This window comes from Ostrea edulis, chromosome 4 (assembly GCF_947568905.1).
Source record: "Ostrea edulis chromosome 4, xbOstEdul1.1, whole genome shotgun sequence".
Lineage (NCBI taxonomy): Eukaryota > Metazoa > Mollusca > Bivalvia > Ostreida > Ostreidae > Ostrea > Ostrea edulis.
In genome coordinates, this window is record NC_079167.1 from 24,791,600 (window position 1) to 24,815,516 (window position 23,917).

Here is a 23,917-nt window from a genome sequence, read left to right on the forward strand (position 1 = left end):
TGTATATATATATTTCAAAATACGGCATACTATAAAACCTGGTCTGGCTCCATTGGCCTGACCCCAATTTTGGCGTATGATTTTGCTCCAACCCAAAGTTTAGCCTGGCTCAGAATTGTTTTGGCCTCAAATTTGGCCCGTAAATTTTTTTGTCTCATCCAAAAATGATCCCCCCCCCCCCCAAATTGTGATTAATTTCATTGATCTATCAATTGTTTTAGTTATAGCAGATAGATGTGCACATTAAAATAATCATACACTACTATAGATCTGATTTTTATGGAATATTTATTGATCAGTTTATTGATAAAATTATTTTCTTTCTTAAATTATGTACCTATATATATATATATATATATATATATATATATATATATATATATATATATATATGAAGTCTGCATTTGCACACAGGAAATGAAGGAGGAAGAATATGATCTTTATATGTCAACATGGTCATGATGATATCAGCTAATGAATCCACAACATCACAGACTAGCTTTTGACTTTTACTCCACTCAGCGTTTTACTTCAAGCCGGCTCAGATAGGATGGAAGTGGTGATGACTAAGCGGAAACCATGTGTGAATTATGTGAGTAGATTTAAATAGAATCAGTGTTTACTTAGTCGTTTTAACATAGATGTATTTTTATCATTCACTCGAGTTATAAGGATTAAAACCTATTGTGTACAAAGAAATATTTACTACCGTAAAGGAATGAGAAAGTGTATAAGTGTGCAAATGGAGATATTTCAATCAATTCTGATACTGCAGCTATTCCTCGTAACAGTTATAAAAGGTTTGTTTATGTTTTCGCAACAAAAGATACCTTTTTAAAATCAAAAATAAGGGAGGTCTAAAGGCCGGAATGGAGGTAGTTATACTTAGAAGAGTACCAATATCTCCGCTAATAGTCATTATATTTTTATTCGGTAAAATATCCCATAATCTATGGGGTAAACCTTTCAGAATATATGCAATGATTTGAAAATCGAAGATGACAACTAATACAAATCCCTGCCAGAATGAGCAGTGATCGAAAAAATTGGTTCCGAAATAGAAAGGTGGTATCAAATATTTTATTATAAATCCTCCTATAGTTCATTATTTTTATTCGGTAAAATTTCCCATAAAGCATAGGGGAAGACAATTTAAGAAATATAAATAGAGTTGCATTTATTTGCTGGAAAGTGTTTGAAAATCCTACCGGAATAAGAAAATATGGGGAGAAAATAGAGAAGTCATATGAGTGTCGTTGTATTATAGAATCATATATCTCAAAAATATTGTATGTTGATTTATTCGGATAACTTTCCCACTATCTACGAGGCAAGATGTTTTAAAGCATGTAAAGTTTGTAGAATTATGTGCATGTTTAGTATGTGAAAATCCTGTCGGAATGAGTCGAGATCGTCAAAATTTCATGCCAAATAGGCGATCGAGTCGATGTTTTTAAAGTAAGTGTGAAAAATGCATTCAGACGGCTTCCGGAGTTCGGGTAATGAATGGTTGTCTACTAAACATTATCGTGAATAAAAATCAAATTTAAATACTATGTTGAGTTGTTTATTACAATTGTATTATTGTTTTTTAATTACAGTTCGATTTTGACGTTCTCGCAGGATTTTTATATCCTTACCATTAACAAGATGCAAAAAACATATATATTAGTAAAGGTCTTGTCCCGTAGAGTTTTGGAAATTTATCCGAATGAGATAATAAAAATTGTTTTAAGAGATATTACAGATTATGCAATACATACTCCTTCACGAAGCCTCCATTTTTTCACCACATTTACATGCACTCATTCTGGCAGGATTGCCACGTAGTAGAAATCATTTAAATGCCACATTTGTTATGTTCTGAAAGTGTGTGCCCCATAGATTGTGGGAAAAGTTTAACGAATGAGAAAATATGAGCTATTCTAGGAGATATAAAGAAATATGTGACACTGGCTACACTGGGAAAACACCAACATTTTACAACTTTCGTTTATTCCGAGAGGATTTTTATATTTTTTATCACAAAGAAAATGTTAATACATGTATCTTATGAAATTCTGAAAGGTGTTTCCCCATAGATTATGGGAGTTTTTACCAAATAAAAATATAATAAGTATTAGCGGAGATATTGGTACTTTTTTGAGTACCACTACATCCATTCCGGCCTTTAGTATTGTCCGGTTACAAAGTCTAAACTATTCATTCCTCTTTACGTAATTTTTTGCTTAAAGGTCAATGTTTTGGAAATGGCACCTGTGTCTGTCATTGTGTAGACTGCAGTGAAAAATGTGAGACTTGTTTGCCTGGTTGGGGTGGATCCAAAGACTACAATTGTCAAAGGCGTAAGACAAGAATTCACTTGATTTATTATCATAGAAAAACAAAAATTACCTGTACGTAGAGAAACGAATCCATCAGCATTGTCATATCATATTTTAGGAAACGTGTTATACCGGACAGCAGCAGGAGATGATAAAGACGATCAAAATAAATTACTAGATGAAGATCTTTCAACTTCTTTAAAGAAAGAGGGCTCTAAGCCATATTTGAGAGTCCAACTAAATCAGTCAATAACAATTGACAAACTGGACATTACCCTTCTTCTCGGTAATAGTACATGTATCATTTACAATCGTTTTGTAAAATTTGTGATATTTTTGAAAGATTAGAGTTTTAACACAAAATACCTTTGATGAAATATTGTGTATTTTAGAACGTGATGTAAATTATACAATTTACATCAAAGACATGGAGTATGCTAGGACTAATGATGTGACATGCAACAAGTTGGAAAAGGGCAACAACATCGGGAAGAAAACTATGTCAATAACTTGTTATAAGCCGCTTTCTGGAAAATATCTTGAAATCGTTTCTTCAAAGAACGCACGTGTAGAAGTGTTTGACATTCAATATTTTGGTAAGTTTTACCTTTTTATTACCTTCCCTGAGTCAAACGATGATTCACTAAAGTACATGTAACCTATTCTTCGTCGTGTCTTATCTATGTCTTCTGTTGTAGTTTTGTGCATTTTTAGCTTCTTAAAAATTGCGTAGTTAATTTTCTCTGAATATCATATGTAGATACGTCTCCTTCGATGTAGGAAAACAATAAATGTATTTCATATAGTGAATTGTATATAATCTTATATTATTATTTTTACCTCTGAACTTTTTGCACATAAAGTGAGGCCATAATCTAACCACGAAGATAGATCCCCTGTAAACAAAGTTTAAGTGGAAAATTCAGCTGACCTATTTGTGTGTCCGTTATCTCACTTTCGTTTCTCCGAAGTCACTTTGTAATAGAAAGATAGTAGAATGCATTGTTGGGTGATTTACCTTCCTAGCTCTTACCATAAGAATTTACCTTTGTTTTTAAGGTAATATCTGGAAGACCTGTGATTTTCATGAATGCTGGACCAAAATTCACACGACAAAAAGTCACGGACAAAATCACCATGAACAATAAGTTACAATAAGAAATTTAATGAAAGTAGGGCAAAATATCACAGAACAAAAAGTCACAGCTGATAAGAATATGAAGAAAATATTGGTTTTTGTATAAATTTTGGTAAAGGTTAAGAAAATAGATATGTAAAATGTTATATTTTGTATGAGAATTTTGTTTTAAATTTCCAAACTCTATATTTTAATGATAATGATTTAATAGTCATTATCAATTTTTTATTCCCTTTATCTTATTCATTGTGTAATATGAATTCGAGTTTTTATAAAAATAGAGGTTTTTCTTATTGATTAAGCTTTGTGGTGATGCTACATTAATGCTGATAATTAAGATTTGCGTCCTTTCACTCTCCATTATGTCAAAACAAGTAGTAAGTGGAGTCACATGATAAATAAAGAATTCAATGGTTTAAACTTTTTTTTAATAAGGACCCGAAAGTGCTAAATGTGGACTGAACAAAACTCATTTTGGAGACTTTTTGACTTGTGAATTTTAATCCTGTCTGATCGAAAGTCATCATTGTGATTTTTCCTGTAACTTTTTGTCCTACCTATTTTGTGACTTTTTGTCCTATGGCATGTTCGTCTACCGATTTTAACTTTTAATTCCGAGAAATGAATCTCGAGATGTCACACAACAAATGTGCTTACATGTATGACCAGTGTATTACTACTCAGAACGAGTCATTTAGCCAGACACAGATCATTCTCAAGTACATGTATATTTGTCAAGGCCATATATTTGTAATCTGGAAGGTGTAATAAAAGTTGTCCTTGATCACAGACACTGTAGATATTCGATTATCAGAGTTTAAAGAACCTTGATACACTGCACATTGAATAGTTCTAATACGTCTACATTTTCATAAGTTACACTGTAATAGATACATGTAAATGTGCTGCAATGAAATCATTATTTTGGATTGAAACTATAAGATTTTTATGAATGTCATAAAGAACCCTACAGTTTGCGCTTGCTGTGTCGGTGTTTATAGTGTTACATATATATATAGAATTAGAAAATAAAGCACTCCCTATAGTTGGTTTGCACACTTCTGGGTCAAAAGATCATAGGAATAAAGCATGTAAGTTGATACAATTTTAACACTCGTAAAAAAATAGCCATGAAAATTACCACTAAGAAGTGCAGATGATATTTTATTAATTTCATATTTATCTACTTTGAGGTGGTGAAGTAGGTTTAAAGTGTCTAGAAAATGTATGCTCGCTACTTTCACTTGCAATGTTTTCTATTGATTACAGTCACTAGCTTTACTAAACGTTTTCGTGTATATTGTTTACCTATACTTTTACCGATCATTGCGAAAAGTAATCATTACCTACCTACCTACCTATCAAGTGCGATGGGACTCCAAAGTGCGATGGTATGTGCCTAACCCCGATGGTGTGACACGCCAAAGTGCGATGGTCCTCGCTCATGTGCCAAAGTCCGATGACCCGACAGGCCAAAGTGCGATGGTGTGACACGCCGAAATCCATTGGTTTGTAAACGACACAATGTTTTGGTACAGACTGTACCAACCGTGTGTTTTTTTTTCACCAAAATATCAGTGCAAAATCCATGCACAAAAAATAAGAATAAGAACTTATTTCATTACCATTTAGTTGTTGTGTTATTAAACACAAAACGCAAAATCGTATAGAATATTTTGTATTATAGCATACCCCCAGGAATTTAATACGTGTACGTCAAAGTAATAAATGATCATGAATTAAAGAATGTTTGGGCGAAGAAGATAGTTCGACAACAAATGTACTTTGCTGTTCTCACTATACTCAACAGTGTAAATCTTGCAGTTGCTGTCATCCATGTAACATTTCTTCGGATTTATTCTGAAAGACGTTAAGAATGACGTCACAGTAACGTGACGTCACAAACGTTACTGAACTCCGCACCATCTGACTTTGGCGTGACCATCGCACTTTGGCGTCCCTAACGTTAACAATCCATCTCACTTTGGCGCAGACAATCGCACTTTGGAATGACCATCGCACTTTTGAGCGATCATCGCACTTTAGAGTCTTACGTATACATCTTGAACTTAGAGTTTTACACATATATATACCTTGAACTTAATTTTATCTACTTTTATATTTACTTCATATTTTGTGTATATATTCTTTATGGCAAGATACAATGGTGTTTGATATTTTCTTGGAGTTTGACCTACTTTAAAAAAAAAAACTACCCTGATGTATTCAATTTCTCCTCAAGTATTTAAGGTAGTGCTTTCATATTTTGTATATAGGTTCTTGTTGGCAAGGGTTTATTATTTTGTGAAGTTTGACATTGTTACATTGTATCTTGACCTTAGAGTAGGACCTACTTTTTAAATATCTGACCTATTCAAGATATCTTGAACTATTCAAGCTAGAAGTTTCATATTTTGTGTATAGATTTCTTCTGCCAAGAATTTTTATTTCCTGTTTTGACCCTGTGACTTTAAAAATTGACCTACAATGTATATTCAATAAAACGTAATCTGTTAAATATCTTCAGAACTACTCTGGGCGGGGCTTTCATATTTTGTATATAGCTTTTTTTTATGACAAGATGTTGTGATACAATCGTACATGTATTCGCTCTTGTGACCTTGACCTACTTTCTTTGAAAACCTGACCTAATCAATATTTCCTTAACTATTTATGGTAAAGCTGTTATACGTTGTATATGGATTGTTTATAGCAAGACCTAATCAAATATACTTATGTGTTTGACCCCGTGACCTTGAAGTTGAACTGATTTTGTCAAAAATCTTACCTATTCGCTACCGCCTGAAATTTATAAGATGGAGTTTTCATAATTTTGTGTGTAGATTTCTTAGGGCAAGGTCTTCATACCATACCATAATCTATGATGTTGTGACTTTGGGTCTTATCCAGGCTTCCAGGCCATCAACGCTTAGATTTTCTCAAATCTGAGATTTCTGAGAAAATTTGAGTTTTTTCACCTAACTGTGTCACCAAATAAATATTTTCTCAAACTCGGATATGTTTTTGAGGTGTTTTTTTCACATTTGAAAATTTTCTCAAATGCGCGTGCCACCAAAATATTTTTGAACTCAGCTGAGAAAAATATTTCAGATTTCTCAGAAAATCCCGAGATTGGTAAATAGCAACCCAAATAAATCTCAAGTGTATTTACTCACAACAAAGTGGCTGTCAGACGACTTCGTCAACGCAGTCGTCGTAGGGATGTAATGCTTGTGAGGACAAGGAGAATCCTTGACAGGTCCAATCCTTTGGAAGGGTTTAGCGAGGGTGATGTTTTTGACAAATGTCGTTTATTCCCTGTCACCATTTTCTTTATAGTAGATTTACTTAAAGAAAATCAGCTGTACAACAATCGTGTCAAGAATAATCCTTCCCCCACCCCTATCAAGTCTTGATTGCGCTGCTAGTTTTTGCCACTGGGTCATATTATATGACGCTGGATGGCTTGATGTTTCTAAAAAGCGCAGCAGGCAGAGCAATAAGGGTGGTCACGGGCGTGTTTTGTCATTTGGCAGAGAGATTTTATTACAATTCCCAGCCATGAGAAACTTATGCATATCAAGACAGTATTTCACAAGATAACCGGTAAGGAATTCCACTTCAAATGTAAATGTTGTCTGTTACAAGCTATTTTGTATTTAGTGACCATGACCCTTACATTAATGCGTATCTTGAGCCCGAGTTCAGTAGCCCCTGTCAATAAAAGTCTCGTTACCTTTCACTTCTCCATGAAATAATGAAAAAAGATTACTAAAATATATCATATGTCAAAAAACAACTGTACACGATAAATGATAGCTGTGTCACCGACAGGCACTTGGAATATGGACAACTACTACGCCCTCCCCCTCCTGATTTTTTTGCGGCAATAATATCTCTGAAACGCGTGGATTCCACTTTATTTCATTCCTCTTTCGATTTATATAATCGTTTCACGCTTTTTTATAAGCTTTAGAGATTGACCCTCTACCTGTATATAAGAAGTTAAGAAACAAAAATTCATAAACAAACGGGTCCCGGCTTCGGGACTCATTTTCCAAGTAATTGCAGCGTTACCTAAGGGATTTTGGCAAGTGGCAGGCCAGGAAGATATCATACTGAAAGTCTCTTCAACTTAAAACCCATATCTCTTTTATTTGTCACAATAAAGTGCGTACATTGATCGGAGAGGGCTTCTTCTCTTCCACTGGCAGCCACAGAGGAAGTCACAGAATAAGAAATGAGTTATGTTTCGTATGAATGGTCCACAAAAATCCTGAGAATAAGCAAGTGTCAATGGGGTATTTTATATACAGTTTACCTTTATTTTACCGGTAGAAGGCCAATCTCTAAAGCTTACAAAAGGTGTCAAATGATTACATGAATCGATAAAAGGATGAGATAGACAGGGAATCCACACATTTCAGAGAAATTGTCGCCGAATAAAAATTATCCAAAGGGGGGGGGGATTTCGCTGAGAAAAAAATCAGAAGGGGTTGCGGGTATAGTAGTGTCCATACTTCATGTGCCTGGGCTTCTCCATGTGAAGCTATTGAATGATTCGAAAATTACATGTAAAGCACAAGCCAAAGCGTTGTAGCTAGTGTAAACAACAAAGTGAAAGTGGATTTTATTGAAATTAAGGCCCCCTGTAACAATGAAAACATGTTGAATCATTTTGTCAAATCTCAACTCAAGTGAGACGACTCTGAGAAAGTTTGGTGGCACATTTTAGCAAAATCTCTGCTGAGATGAAAAACGTGAATTTGAGTCTGGGTTTGAGTTCGAGATGTTTTATATCTTGTTGTCCCCAGACCAGAAGAGCAAGATCATGTTAGTCATATTGGTGTTGAGGCATCTCTGTGTTATGTGAATTCATTTTCAATTATATTGTTATCCTTTGGGGCTAGGTTGGAGCCACAACATGGGGTTGTTGTTTTTTTATGGGAATATAGATTGATAAAAAAAATATCAAAAATCAAAATAGCTGAACAATGGCAGGGTGAAGGTGAGAGATTTGGCCCATGACCGTCTTGTTTATTTAGATGTAGATTTAGATGTTTGTGTCAAAACTTCTTTATTCTCATTTAAAAAAGATTCTACAACGTCCCTGGATAATACCATAATGTACGCATTCATTGCTGTTTTAGGACTCTTAGACTATGTGTAAGTACCATTGTTAGTGTATACCCCCCCCCCCTGAAATACCACACTGTAATAAATCCAGCAGCTGGTAGAAGGGTATCACCGGATTTTTTACATTTGTGTAAAATTGAGAATTGACATTTAGACTGTAAATTGGTTGTTTTAGAGCATGAGTAAGTGGTATATGACGTGACAAATACTCTCTCAGAGCAGGAACTTTTCAAAAGAAAGTCTGCTAACGTAAACGTTTGGTCCTCTGTATCCATGATGTAAACAAATCGAATTAAAATGTAAGAAAAAAAATTACAAAAAGTCTGAAATGAAAGCAATATATATCGTATACATCTACATGTATATATTAAAAGGCTGCGTCCATGATTGCATCGTGTAGGTGCTTACTCACTTATGTAATGAAAGGCTGCGTCCATGATTGCATCGTGTGTTTCCCCTTTAACATTTGATAAGCATGAATAATTAGCCTAAGGTCATTCAATATGGCGACGTTGTGTTTTGTTTGGGTTTTTTACGTCCCGTCGAAATTTTTTTCCCTCATATTTAGACGTCACCAGTTGTAGGCGAAGTAACACAATTTTAGACCTATGCTTAGCGCTCAGGGCCGTAGCAATGTGGGTTCTTTAACATGACAACCCTTACCACGACACGGGACCTCCGTTTTTAAGGTCATGTAATTCTCACTTCTAAATGCCGAACGTTTGGCTAAGGAGCAATCACTACATATATTTACGTCTTGGGTTTAACGCGGCCATGGTACGAGCGGAGCTCAAACTCATGGCCTGTTGGAATCAAACACTCTACACCTGAGCTACCGCGACCGGTAGGCGACGTTCTGTGCGCAAAATATCTATTAGTCACATAATTTTCTAGTTTACCAAAGAAATTGCATACTTTTAGACTTGCTAATGAAGTATTTAAGGAAAGTCTTGTTAACAAAAGAAGGCTAGTACCTTAGGATGAAATTAACGGGGTGTATTCTTTATGCAGAAGATTAAGGGTGCACTTTTAAAGATGGTTTCGCAGCACCCATTGATTCTTGTTGTAGACCGTATGTGTATAACCGTCCCAAAGTTTTGCATTAAAATTGAAAACCAATTAATACAAGAAATCATGACACAAAAATCAAGTAAACGACTCTCTTTATCAGTTCTACATGTAACACCATTTTGATACAAAATATTAATGTATCAAATCATTTTTGTACTTGAAAGTAATTATACATTCTTCTATACGATTTACTGTCATTTATTATATTAACACACTCATGATTGTGCGAAGATAACTTTTTCTATTGACATTTTTAGGATTCGTCATGTTCAGTTCTAAATTTTCTTTCTTTAATTTTCATCAGAATGCACCAACGGAACTTTCGGTGAAAATTGTAGCAGTACATGTGCGTCAGATTGTGGTGTTGACTGTAATATCACTGCAATGGATTGCGTTTGTCAAAAGGGTTTCTTCGGTAAATTTTGCAACCAGACATGCCCGGAATCGTGCGATGAAAATGGATGCAATTTTCACACAGGCGAATGCTTAAGTTGCAAGAATGGATATTTTGGACCTCTGTGTGAGAAAAACTGCTCATTTGGTTGTCAGGAATCTTGTGGCAAGGTATCTGGAAACTGTACATGCAAACCAGACTTCTACAAAGCTGACTGCTCTGAAAAATGTTCATTAAATTGTAATAGTAAGGAATGCGAAAAAAGTGAGGGAAAATGTTTGGCTTGCAAAGATGGATATTACGGTGATTTCTGTAAAAATATATGCATTGGAAACTGTGAACAAGAATGTGAAAGATCTACAGGTATATGCCGTACATGCAGAAAAGGTTTTTACGGTCCTTCCTGTAATATATCCTGTATGGAGAATTGCATGGGAGACACCTGTTCTAGAAAGGGTGACTGTCATCAGTGTAGACCAGGATACAAAGGGAGACAATGCAATGAACAATGTCCAAATCATTGTACACAATGCAAGCAATATGATTATGAATGCTCTCAATGTGAAAATGGGTGGTTCGGCCAAGGATGTGCTAGAAAGTGCCCAAGTACATGTGGAGGAAATGGTTCGTGTGAAATTAAATCGGGTAGATGTTATGTGTGTGTCATAGGATATAATGGCAGTAAGTGTGATCAGAAATGCAGTCCATATTGCGATTTAAATGCGGCATGTGACATTGACACTGGGGTCTGTGAACGTTGTATTGCTGGTAGACATGGCAGTCACTGTGAAAGACAATGTAGCCATAACTGTTTAAACTTTACATGCCTAAGTAATCAAACATGCAGTCACGGATGTAGCGATGGTTGGTTTAGCGATAAGTGTAACCAAGAATGTTCTGCAGCTATCCACGATTGCACAAAATGCTCCTTAGTCGACAGTAACAGTCCAGTATGTCATAAATGTGCAGATTCATGGTTTCTTAATAAATCGCAATGCCTCAAGTGTCCAGAAAACTGCTCCTCTTGTGAATCTAAAACACATTGCACGATGTGTAGTAATGATGTTAGCTACGGTAAAACATGTAACATTCCGTGCAGTGGTGATTGTATAAACAAGACGTGTGACATGACTGGGAATTGTCTACATGGCTGTAACAACAATAAATACGGTATTGAATGTGATAAGGACTGTGCAGAAGGATGCAGTTTATGCAATGATGCATTTAGCTGCTCTAAATGTGAAGAAGGATGGCTTAGTCTACCTAGTCAACAAAGTCCAAAGGCCTACAAAATGTGTTGGAGCATTCAGTACATTTCATCTCTGATTGAAATGGAAAATGTTTCGTTTCATTCAAATCATATGGGTAAGTTCTTCCCTTTTAATGACAGATATATATCCGTATGTGACAGAATGCTCAGAATTCATACAGGTTTTGTACATGGTCCCTGCACAATGTGTTACACATTAGAGAGAATGTATAGATGGCAGGAAAAAATCTCCTAAAACTGCAATTACGCATAGTAATATGCATTAAAACAATTCCAGCTGTATTACGAAACAGAAGTAAGTATATTTTATACTACCATCTTCATATTGAACTGGAATTGTGTGTCTCTTTGTTATTTGAATTGAGAATATACATGTGTGATGAGGCTTACCCAGATTAAGATGAATTCTCAATCCGACGTTTAATGATGCTGCCATAAAGAGCAGTTGAACGTCTAAACATGCACACCCCTGTTAGAAATACAAACTTTGAAGATTTGACATGATAAAAAATATAAATTATATATTAGGTTTGGGTGATTCTATATTACTCGTCTTACTTTTTCCCTCCTTTGATTTTAAAATTTGATTATCACATATGTTTGAAATAGTAAATCTGAGAAAAAGTACACAATATAGTCCACACTGTAACAAAACCAAATGAAGATTGACGAAACTTAGCAGTAAATTTTATTGGTGGAAACAAGACTTTGTTAAGAACAATATCATTTTCACTGAACAAGTTTCTCGAAGTCAGCCCTACTTTGTCGGAGTTTTCCCTCACCAGCTAGAAGATACCAAGTAAGCTGTATTAATTTTTTAATATACTCGCTTTTGAAAGAATATGTATAAGCTTTACTTGGTAACATCACCAATATCTGAGATGATAAAGATGAGACGATGGAAATGGATCGGACATGTCCACAGGATGGGAGCAACATCAATCCCAAAGATCGCCATGAGATGGACACCAGCAGGAAAGAGAAATAGAGGGAGACCAAAGGAAACATGGCGGCGATCAGTAGAGAAAGAGATGAAGGAGTGTGGATGGACTTGGGGCCGGATTCAGAACATGGCAGCAGACAGACAGAGATGGAGATCCTCAGTGAAGGCCTTATGTGCTTTGTAGCACGAAGAGAATTAAGTAAGTAAGTTACTTGGTAATATTTGACAAGATGTGATATTAGTCTTGCTTTCATATTTGTACTGATATAAGTCGGTGCTTAGAATGAATTCAAAATAAATAAATGATGTGTAAAATGTTCCTGATAGCATAAGCTTGCTAAATGGACCATATAATGAATGACAAATGTTCAGGACTGTGTAAGCTTGCTGAATCGATCGGAATATTTATGATTCTTGTTAATAAATAATTCTACTTCCCACAGGAACTTGTTCATGTTAGTGATAAAAATTTGTATATACACAACACAAGGTATGTATGTATACATTTTAAAACATTTCACCGTCCACAATCTTTCCCTTTTGTAATAGTTGCTTCTACAGGAATTGAGGTTGGAGCAGATTTTAAGAAAATCATATCTGCACCAAATGAAGGGCGAAGATGACAAACTGATCAATCTCATAACTCCTATAAGCAATACAAAACAGAGAGTTGGGCAAACACGGACCCCTGGACACATTAGAGGTATGTGACGAATGCTTTTGATAGGCCCTATAGTAGGACACTGTGGCTATTCAGAATAATATCTGCAGTATTTATTGCCATATTGCATATTATTCCCGTGGGGATCCGGGTTCGAATAGGTCTTCAGTACCCTTTGCTTGTCGTAAAAGGCGTCCTTCGAATGAAACCGCAAAAACCGAAGTCTGGTATCACGGCAGGTGTGTCATGATAAGCATCCCGTCATTCAAAGAACGTAAGTGGCGAGTATAGACCTAAATTTTGTAGCCATTCACCGGGAATGCTAACGTCTTCACGTGAGTGAAAAATTCTCCAGCGGTACGTTAAGCAATATACAACACGAACCAAATACCATACTAAGACATAACGAAAAACCACTTAGAATGTATAGATTTCCCGTTTCTATCAGATGATTTGAATTTGTCGAACGCATTTGATGCGGGTTGGATTTTCTCAAAAATCACCTCTCAACTCGCGTATCCATAGAGGTAAGCTAGTAGTTATATATAGTAGATTTGTATCGATTTGTCGATAAGGTGCCGGTAGGCATTGGAACGTTAAGGAGCCCTCACTACTATGCCCAAGAGCTTCATGCATGGATCAATAATTGTGGCATTCTACAAATAAGCCGGTAACGTTTCTACATGAGTGAAAATTTTTCGCATGGGATGGAAAATATGATACAAAGAAACTTTTTATGTGTATTTTAATAAATCAATCAATTTGAATCGAAATTTGTCGACAGCATTTGGTGTGGATGGTTTTTCGTGAAATCTGTTGGCCGGTGTGCGTTATTGATGTAAAACGTATACGGTATCAATTTTGATGCACCAGATGCGCATTTCGACAAATAATGTCTCTTCGGTGATGCTCAACCGAAATGTTTGAATCCGAAATAACAATGTAACAATGAAGTTTTAGAGCTATTATAGGGAAATACAGTGTGCCAAACAAGTCGAGTCAAATTCGTCTAAGGATAAAAGCTATGCGTGAGGGAGATAATCCTTAATTTTGAAATGAATTTCTAAATTTTATAACAGCAATTAAATATACATCCGTATTTTCAAGCTAGTAACGAAGTACTTAGCTACTGGGCTGTAGAGACCCTCGGGGATTAACAGTGCACCAGCAGAGGACTCGACCCAGGGGTCATAATGTAAAACTTATACGGTACCAATTTTGATGCACCAGATGCGCATTTCGCTGCGTTTATCATTTATATGAATACCAGAAACATATTTATTATGTAACTATGCTGTATTCTATTCATATGCAATATATATTTTCATTACATGTTATTTTTTTTCAAGTTTTATGGGATACTATCAGAATAAGATGATTTTAGAAGTGAAAGTTTTGTAGTTTAAAGCTTTATTTCATTTAGGAATGGAACGGATTGTAAATACACTGATTGTAAAACCAGGTAAGGCAGTGTTTTCTGTATCACTTATAAAGAAAGTTTGTCCCTGGAATTTGCTTCTGTCAGACAATGCATATTTGTGAGGATGTTTTGTTTCCAAAACCCATATGATAGAAAAAGCAATCTGCAAGTATTGCATAACAATACATGCAATTAACCGCCTGCAAGTCAAGTCGTTAGCTTAATAATCTGCGTAAATTAAGTCTGCAGTATATATGCGCAATAAAATGCAAAATAAATCATGATAAAATCATAGTAGAAAATACGATGATAAGTCTGTGCATATTGCCGGGAAATTTCAATTGTATTGCTTTTTACATTTTAGGTCACCTGAGTCATTCAGTCGACCTATAGCTATCTGTTATTGTCCGTCGTCGTGCATCGTTCGTCGGTCGTGAACGTTTGAATATTTTCAGCTTCTTCCCAGGAACTGCTGAACAAAGTTCAACCAATTTTGATATATAACATCTTTGGGTAAAAGGAATTAAAATTTGTAAATTTCATGGACCCAGGGGCCAGAGGAGAGTGGCTGAAATAATCAAATTTAATGTCGTTTTCAAAAATCCTCTTTATTCCTTGTCTTCAGTCAAACTATAAACATGATATAAGCAAAAATCCCAGTACCAAAACTTTGAAATTGATAGCCTTAAGTTCAACGTGTATGTCCCCTGGATGATGCTAAGTTGTTCAAATAATAAAAAGTCATTATATGTTTATAACTGTTATATCGCACAAAACTTTACTTTGTTCCACTGAAAGTTTTAGAAAGGTTATTTAAAGAAGCCACAGCTAGTCTATACTTGGATTTTTAACACCTGAATATAGGCTAAACTCTATCATTATGGATGTTGCGAATTGCAGGCTCCTTAAACCACCGTGGGTCATGGATGATATTCTTTCCAAATCATGCCGCTAGTTCCTTGAGCTCAAATTTACAAATAAAGGAATAAATGCCGTCAACATCAGCAACATTATTCGTCATAAAAAAAGTTCAGTCGTGTATTCCAGCTTATTTCAAGTTCAAGTCTACAGTCTACACCCAGTATTTCCTACAAATATGCTTCTACTATTTCATCCAAACGTTTTAATTATAAACAAACTTTGCAGTGCCTAGATATAGATTACCTTAGGCCTAGATAAATAAATTGTGTGTTTCCGGTTTCCCGAACGACCCTAAAATATATTAGCCGACCCTGAAAAATAGATGCAGGGTTGTTAGTGGCAGCTGAATCGGCGACCAAAAAAGATATTGATGCCTTCCAAGTTTTAATGTCGAAAAGACGAACATTTCAATATTAGGAAAAAAATATCCAGGTAACTTTTGCATAACTATGTCGGTGTAATATGCATTTTTCAAAAATAGTTTTACATGTACACAATATGCTTTAATCCTGATATAAAATGTCATACTGTCAAAGTTGAATTTTAAACAATAAAATGTTCAAATAAAATAAAATATTTACCCTACCTACCTACCCTATTTTTTCAGGCTGGAATAGGAAACACACTATTTATTTATCTTGGCCTTATACTTAACCAACCTACGTGTTCTTGTCCTTTATCTTCCTTCAACTATAGTCCAGCTGGACATGTCATTACTGGTGACGTTGATATAGTTGAAAATGAGGACCTCAAATCGCTTATTCTAGAAGGTCCTAAATACAGATAACCCCTGTCTTTCAATTGGCGACAAAATTTCTCATATTCAGATGTCAATGGTTGTCTTTCCTTCTTTCAGTTTTTGGAAAGAATCCCATTACATTCGCTTTATTTCCTTGTGGACTAGTCAAATTTTCTACACCATATACATTATCATTGCATCCATATGGAAATGCAGTACCTAGAGTTCTGATCCAGTAATGTTCTTGTTGTCTACGAAAATGGGTACTTAATGTTCGATTGTTTGTACGATGGTAATTTGTTTTCTAAAATCCCGAATCTCATGGACAATATGGAGTGGTCTGGGGAATTAAAATGTTTATAGTGAAGTTGGTTACCACCACTATTTATTTGAAATCTGTGTCCCGTTATTCTTTTATCAAGTGAATCCTTAGTTTCTCCCGTATAAATAAAGCCACATAGGTTACACTCAATAACGTAAACAACGCTAGAAAATTTGCATGTCAAATGATGTAAAGTTTTGGTTCAGAAAATACGTCCGGTGAGATTACTACTAAATGGATTTCTAGTGATTAGTATATCACAAGTTTAACATTTTTACAGAGCATTTTGAGATCGAGCACACGAGATCTGAAAAGGAATCGTCAAAAATATCTCTTAAAGGAACATGGCCATATTTAATTTGGGTATATGAATTTTCATTTCTGTACCAAGGTGACTATTTGACGACAGTACATATGACAAATGTTTCATATCTCCAAGGATAATCAGAGGGACACCAACCAATCTGTCAGAGCCTGTGCCCCTTACAGACTCCATAGAGTGACGGTCTAACAAGCAGTATGAAACATGGCAGGGAGTTGAGGATTGCCGCGTCCACGATAACAAACTTCTGCTCCTCTGGATATGTTATAATGGAAGAAACTGGTAAGTACACGTGATGTATTAAAGTAAAGAAAGACAAGAATTTTTCTTGATAACTTTTAAATGTGGTATGAAGCATCTGTTTCTACGTTGTATAAATGAAAAGAAAGATAGGGTATAAATATACCCAACACTGTCATATTGAAGTCGCAAGGTGAATAAATCCAGTCAAAAGAGGACGAGAGATAGGCACCAATAACAACATAAAGCCTCATTGCAGGTAATGCAAGGTGAAGATAACGAACAGAGATCAATCTCATAACTCCTATAAGCAATACAAAATAGATAGTTGGGCAAACACGGACCCCTGGACACACCAGAGATGGGATCAGGTGCCTAGGAGGAGTAAGTATCCCCTGTTGACCGGTCACACCCGCAGTGAGCCCTATATCCTGAGCAGGTAAACGGAGTTATTCGCAGTCAAAATCAGTATGCCAAGAACGGCTTAACAATCGGTATGAAACACGCCAGACAGCATTTGACCCAATGCGAGGTTGTATTGACGAACTAGATAGTTATAACGACCATAGAATTTGCGAAATGCTGACTTTAAACGATACTGTTGAAACCCCAGTACCATCAACTTGTTTGTCAGTAGCTTACCTCGATATGAGAAAGTGAAGTTCGCTTCTTCTAAGCTTCTTTATTTATACACACAATTACAGAGTGTACACTTACCTCAAATCAATATTTAAATGAGGTATATCTATCTATCTATCTATATATATATATATATATATATTCAGAGTTAACTCCTTAGAGTTCACTCCTTTTATGCCGACCAGCAACTCATCATCAACATATACAAAGAAAGATAACTCTCATGTAATGAGAGTGACATGCACGTCTTCAGTACATGCTTATAAGAGCATGCGTAACGAGGAAGCTTCCTTTTCCAACTTGTAGCTGCTGCGATTAAGACGTGTTTAACATTCCGAATCTGCAGACAATCTCTAAGGCGTATCCTTGTCGACACCAACAACGGTCTCACTTGTAGGTATACTGTAGGTAAAACTGGACAGTACGGTAGGTCCCTAATTTTCCTTTTTAGTTCGATGATGCTGCATTGAATTCCTGATGTTTGCTTAAGCCTGCGTCTGAGTTTCAGTCATGCCTCATGGCGTCGCCATTTTGAAAAAACGTGCGAATTCAATTTCATTTACAATTTAGCTATTAATTATCAATTAATAAGTATTAATTACAATTTCCTTTATAATTACTGGAGTTAGATATAATTATAAATATAAACAGATACATGTATATATAATTTATAAAAGTTTACTGTAGTTCATCATGCTCCGAGTTAAACGGAGGGCCAGGACCGCTCCATATATTGGTCCAGCGGCTGGGACAAGAAGAGCCGCATCCAGGACGACGACGGCTCACGCCTCTGCCAGACCTACAACGGTGACAACTCACATGGCCACTGACCTCCCTACTCAGCTTAGCCTGCCAGTCATCCCTCTAAGCACTCCGCCAGTTGTGGACCCTCATCAACAGGTTATGGCTAACTTCCCAATTAATGAAAACAGGGGAGAACAAATTTCAGGTGAAAATGTTACCAATACCATGCACTCTTATCATGAGCCTGTCATAGCACCACTAGTTAGTGTTGGCGACGACTTGGCCGTTCACATTGAACAAACAATCAAGGAAAAAATTTGGAAGCGAGATTACATTGAATTATCTAAGTTAATACAGTCTGAATTTGAAATTTCCTATGAACAACGGGTTTCAGTTGTCAATGGCCAGCTTGTCATCCAACCAAAAAATCCACCTAAACGAATTACATCAATACATACTTGGACAGATGCATTTTTAATCTTCGCAAGTATATACTTAACGAGGCACCCTGTTGATCTCCAGGGCATCCTCAAGTATATGCACATAGTTAGACTGGCAGCAAACAGATCAGTTAGTGGGTGGATTGAATATGATAGGCAATTCAGGCTACGCCTGTCAAAGAATCCCAACATTTCCTGGGGTTCCGTTGATGCTGAGCTATGGGTCTTGTTTATTTCTAACCAAAGCCAGTCACCCCCCACTCAACCGACCCATAAATGTTTCGACTTTAACTTTACGGGTTCATGCCTTCGCCAGCACTGTAATTACCTCCACTTGTGCATGTATTGTAATAAGTCGCATCCTAGACTACATTGTTGGGTCAATCAAAGTAATCCATCTCCTCAGGCTAACATCCCAAACCCAACATCCAACCCTCAACCCAGGCAACCGTTAAGTCAGCACAATTTTCGTCCCTTCAACCCCCGAGCACAATCCAATTCCCATCAACGTCAAAGAAATATGGGACCTAGGTTCAACACCCATTAATCATTCCATTTTGAAAAATTACCTTCGTGATCATCCTGATACTCAGTTAGTCCAGCACGTTGTGAATAGTTTTAGACATGGTTTCAGTTTAAATTACACAAGATTAAGACTCTTGGTTTCGGCAAAAAATTTGAAATCTGCAACTCAGCATCAGGTAGAATTACTCCAGATAATTCATAAAGAAATTAGTTTAGGTCGTATGGCTGGTCCTTTTCACCATCGCCCTTTGTCAAATTTAAGGTGCAACCCAGTTGGGGTTTTGCCTAAAAAAGATGGGAGTTGGCGACTAATCACCAACTTATCTGCTCCAATTGGAAATAGTGTAAATGAGTTTATCGACCCGAAATTGTGTTCAGTTGCTTACGCATCATTTGATCAGGCTATCCAAATGATTCAAAGGTTAGGGCAGGGGGCATTATTGTGCAAAATGGATTTATCTCGTGCCTTTAGGTTGTTACCAGTACATCCTGCTGATTTTTCTTTGTTGGTTATTTGTGTAGGTGATCAATTCTTCATTGATAAATGCATGCCATTCGGTTGCTCTATTGCTTGAGCAACTTTTGAGAAGTTTTCCTCATTACTACATTGGATAGTAGCTACCCAATCACACAACAGTAATATTATTCATTACCTCGACGATTTCTTGTTTGTTGGTAAGCCATTGTCTGATCATTGTTATAACCTCTCTCTAGTTTTCAGACAAACTTGTAGAGCAATCGGGGTTCCAATCAATGACAAAAAAACTGAGGGTCCAACTACCAAACTTACATTTCTAGGTTTGGACATTGACACAATTAGCCAAACAATCTTCATCCCTGAACAGAAGTGCATTGAGCTCAAACAAGCCTTGGTCTATTTATCGTCGTCCAAGAAGGTCACACTTACACAAATGCAGTCTTTGTGTGGTTCTTTAAATTTTTTTGCAAAGGTAGTCCCAGGTAGTCGGGCATTCAACCGTCGATTTTATAATTCTACCATTGGTATCCGTAAACCACACTTTCGACTTCGTGTCACAATAGGCATGAAACAAGATGCAAGGGTTTGGTTAGACTTCCTTGAAAACTTCAATGGCCGTGCTCCATTTCCAGATCTCCTATGGTCATCAAATACTGCGTTAAACCTATTTACGGATAGCTGCGCATCTTGCGGAGGCGGTGCATTTTGCAACAACAGTTGGCTTGTTATTAAGTGGCCTAGTACCTGGGATTATCAGGTTCTCCGAGACATAACATTCCTCGAGTTAGTTCCTATTCTGTGCGCATTCTGGGTATGGGCGGGTAGCTTTGAGTCTAAGAAATTGTTACTACATACAGACAATTTGGCTTTGGTCTACATCTTAAATTCACAATCGAGCAAATCGCAAAGGGTCATGCAGTTAGTACGCCCATTAGTGTTGCTCTGCTTAAGACACAATATACAAATAAAAGCGGTTCATATTCCTGGATGTCGGAATTCCATTGTTGATGCTATTTCTCGCTTTCAGTGGGACCGCTTCAAATCCCTTGCCCCACAGGCAGAGAAATATCCGTCACGGATACCTCCAGCAATATGGCAAGTCTTGAGTATCGAATAGAAGCACATTTAGCAGCAGCAGTTTCCAAAAACACCGCGGCTACTTATAGCAGGGCTCTAGACTCATTTACAGAATTTCGGTCTAAGTACAACCTTCCATCATTTTGGCCACCTTCTGTGGACCAAATTGTTTATTACTTAGCTTATCTATCAGCAAAGAACATATCATTTTCCACAGCAAAATGCTACTTAAGCGGGCTAAGTTACCATTTGCAAATTCAAGGTAAAGAAGACACAACTAAAGTTTTCATTGTTAAGAAGATGTTAGAAGGCATGCATCGTTTAAACCCATTAAAGGACATAAGGGCACCTATTTCGTTGCCCCTATTAAATCGGGTTACATTGGCACTTCCTTCAGTCTGTAAAAATTATTACGAGGCAACTTTGTTTACTGTTGCTTTTCATTTGGCCTTCTTTGCATTACTTAGAGTTAGCGAGCTAACAGTCTCTACAAACACTTCATACGCAATTTCCATTCATGGTCTTGGGTTCTATAAGAACCAAATTAAACTGCGTATTAGGGGTTCGAAGACTGATCAGTATGCAGTGGGTTCCATTGTTCAGATAGATCTCAATCAGGAAACCTCTACACTATTTCAATCGTTACAACATTATCTGCACTCTAGACCAACATCACCTGGCCCTTTATTACTCCACCTAAACGGTAAGCCACTCACTTCTTATCAGTTTACTTCAATCTTGCACAAAGCATTACGGTTCATTGAAGTCGACACATCTACATTTAAATTCCATTCATTTAGAATAGGGGGTGCAACCCATATGCATCTCTCGGGGGTCCCAGAAGAACATATCAAAATTAAGGGTAGATGGAAGTCTAACGCAGTTAAATCCTATATTCGTGTATGAATTGTCATTATAGGCTTGGTGCTTGCAACATTATACTGGTCACTAACAGTATGTTAAGTTTGCAGGTATCCACACAGTCGTATGGATAGTCGGATCATCTTTGATATATCATGCATGCTACTACACTAAACCCTATTTTGGTAATCAGCACCTCAACCTACTATCCAAGAACATTGCCATTAGATGGTTTGGTTAGAGGGGCATGACCTGGGAGCATATGGAATCTAAGATCCAAAGGCTAGTTGTTCAATTTGGTCCTCCCGATGATTTGATGTTACATTGCGGTGGTAATAGCATCGGGACCATGTCACTTAGACAATTGCAAAGATTTATGAAGCAAACTATGTATACACTTTATCAATTATTGCCAAATTGCAGATTCATTTGGTCTGAAATCTTGCCTCGTACTTATTATCGTCATATGTTCTCATTAAATTCAGCAGAAATGTCCCGCAAGAGAATAAATAGTGCAATGAGTGCATTTATCATTCAACGGGGTGGGGGTTATATTTCGTACCCTGATCTCAAATCATGTTCCCCGGTCTTGTTTCGAGACGGGGTACACTTAACTGATATTGGTCAAACTATATTCCTGAACACCATTCAGGGGGGCCTTTTCACTATTATTAGGGAGGGGGTTCAGCACTTTCCGCCTCGAGCAGTTAATCGAGGTCAGTTGATCCATACTGGGCAGTTCGTCATGGCAGGGGCCAAAATTTGCAGCATGTGGCTGATGTCTATGCGCACCTTGCTTCACTGCAGGTTCTCGTCGACATGTGGCCGAATTTTGAACTTTGAAGCCTGTCCTAGATTTCTGTTGTTTTCCAGGGTCTGGGGCCAATAATTGGGCTTCTGTCATTTTCTCATTTTCATTGATATTGCTATGCCATATACTGTTGACAAAGTCGGTGTAGCTCATTGTCGTTGTACATTATTGGTGTTTATATTTGTCATTGATTCACCTTGTATACTCATTTGCCATAGCTCGTGGCACCGTTGTTATTGTCAAGAATTTGCTCTATATATATAAAGGCATGACAAAAACTGCCAAATCAGTCTTGGTGTTGATGTGTCGTCATAATCAGAGTTAACTCCTTAGAGTTCACTCCTTTTATGCCGACCAGCAACTCATCATCAACATATACAAAGAAAGATAACTCTCATGTAATGAGAGTGACATGCACGTCTTCAGTACATGCTTATAAGAGCATGCGTAACGAGGAAGCTTCCTTTTCCAACTTGTAGCTGCTGCGATTAAGACCCATCCCACCCAACCCGTTTCTGATATATTTCGGATATTTCTGTTTTTGTTTCAATTTTCTTTTCAGGTATTGGGCGATCCTTGGAAGCATACCGATACATAATAGACGTCGTGGCTTTATACAGATGTGTATTCTGGTGGAACCGTTGGTTCTTACACTGACTTGGCCGAATTTTGAACTTTGAAGCCTGCCCTAGATTTCTGTTGTTTTCCAGAGTCTGGGGCCAATAATTGAGCTTCTGTCATTTTCTCATTTTCATTGATATTACTATGCCATACACTGTTGACAAAGTCGGTGTAGCTCATTGTTGTTGTACATTATTGGTGTTTATATTTGTCATTGATTCACCTTGTATACTCATTTGCCATAACTCGTGGCACCGTTGTTATTGTCAAGAATTTGCTCTATATATATAAAGCCATGACAAAAACTGCCAAATCAGTCTTGGTGTTGATGTGTCGTCATAAATATATATATATATATATCTGTAAGACTCCAAAGTGCGATGGTCACGCCAAACCCCGATGATCTGCGCCCAACCCCGATGGTGTGACACGTCAAAGTGCGATGGTCCACACTCATGCACCAAAGTGCGATGGTCTGACACGCCAAAGTGCGATGGTCTGACACGCCAAAGTGCGATGGTGTGACACGCCGAAATCCATTTGTTTGTAAACGACACAGTGTGTTGGTACAGACTGTACTAACCGTATGTTGTTTCACTAAAATATCAGTGCAAAATTTATGCATAAAAAATAAGAAGTTTTTTTCATTACCATCTAGTTGTTGTGTTATTAAACACAAAATTTAACAATGCAAAATCGTTTAGAATGTTTTCCATTATAGCATATCCCCAGGATTTTATTACATGTACGTCACAAGTAATAAATGATCATCAATTAAAGAATATTTGGGCGAACCAGATAGTTCGACAACATATGTACT

General features: G+C 36.8%; 2 protein-coding genes across 11 annotated transcripts in view; both read left to right on the plus strand.

Moving 5' to 3' along the window:
• The window catches only part of LOC125667235 (receptor-type tyrosine-protein phosphatase alpha-like), a 198,616-nt gene that overhangs the window by 74,426 nt on the left and 100,273 nt on the right, over window positions 1-23,917 (plus strand). The gene's annotated exons all lie outside the window — the stretch shown is intronic.
• LOC130054059 (multiple epidermal growth factor-like domains protein 10) lies at window positions 415-23,410 on the plus strand. 10 transcript variants are annotated; one of them, XR_008802323.1, is made up of 10 exons: window positions 558-800; window positions 2,235-2,345; window positions 2,443-2,610; window positions 2,717-2,920; window positions 9,974-12,475; window positions 12,826-12,979; window positions 14,361-14,399; window positions 16,779-16,943; window positions 17,847-18,489; window positions 20,755-23,410. XR_008802323.1 is itself a non-coding variant. In XM_056162357.1 (5 exons), exons 1-5 carry the CDS (start codon window positions 719-721, stop codon window positions 11,566-11,568), a joined length of 2,160 nt encoding a protein of 719 aa, XP_056018332.1. In that variant the 5' UTR covers window positions 558-718; the 3' UTR covers window positions 11,569-13,293. The 10 variants fall into 10 exon arrangements, 2 of the variants coding, with proteins under 2 accessions (XP_056018332.1, XP_056018333.1); XR_008802324.1 differs by having other exon boundaries at window positions 23,039-23,410; XR_008802325.1 differs by having other exon boundaries at window positions 415-592; window positions 17,847-23,410.

Excerpts from the sequence above, each read along its gene's own strand:
- LOC130054059 (XM_056162357.1), top strand. The coding sequence starts at position 719 with ATGAGAAAGTGTATAAGTGTGCAAATGGAGATATTTCAATCAATTCTG. Across the intron at positions 801-2,234 it reads CCTCGTAACAGTTATAAAAG|GTCAATGTTTTGGAAATGGC; the intron begins GTTTGTTTATGT and ends TTTTGCTTAAAG. Across the intron at positions 2,611-2,716 it reads GGACATTACCCTTCTTCTCG|AACGTGATGTAAATTATACA; the intron begins GTAATAGTACAT and ends TGTGTATTTTAG.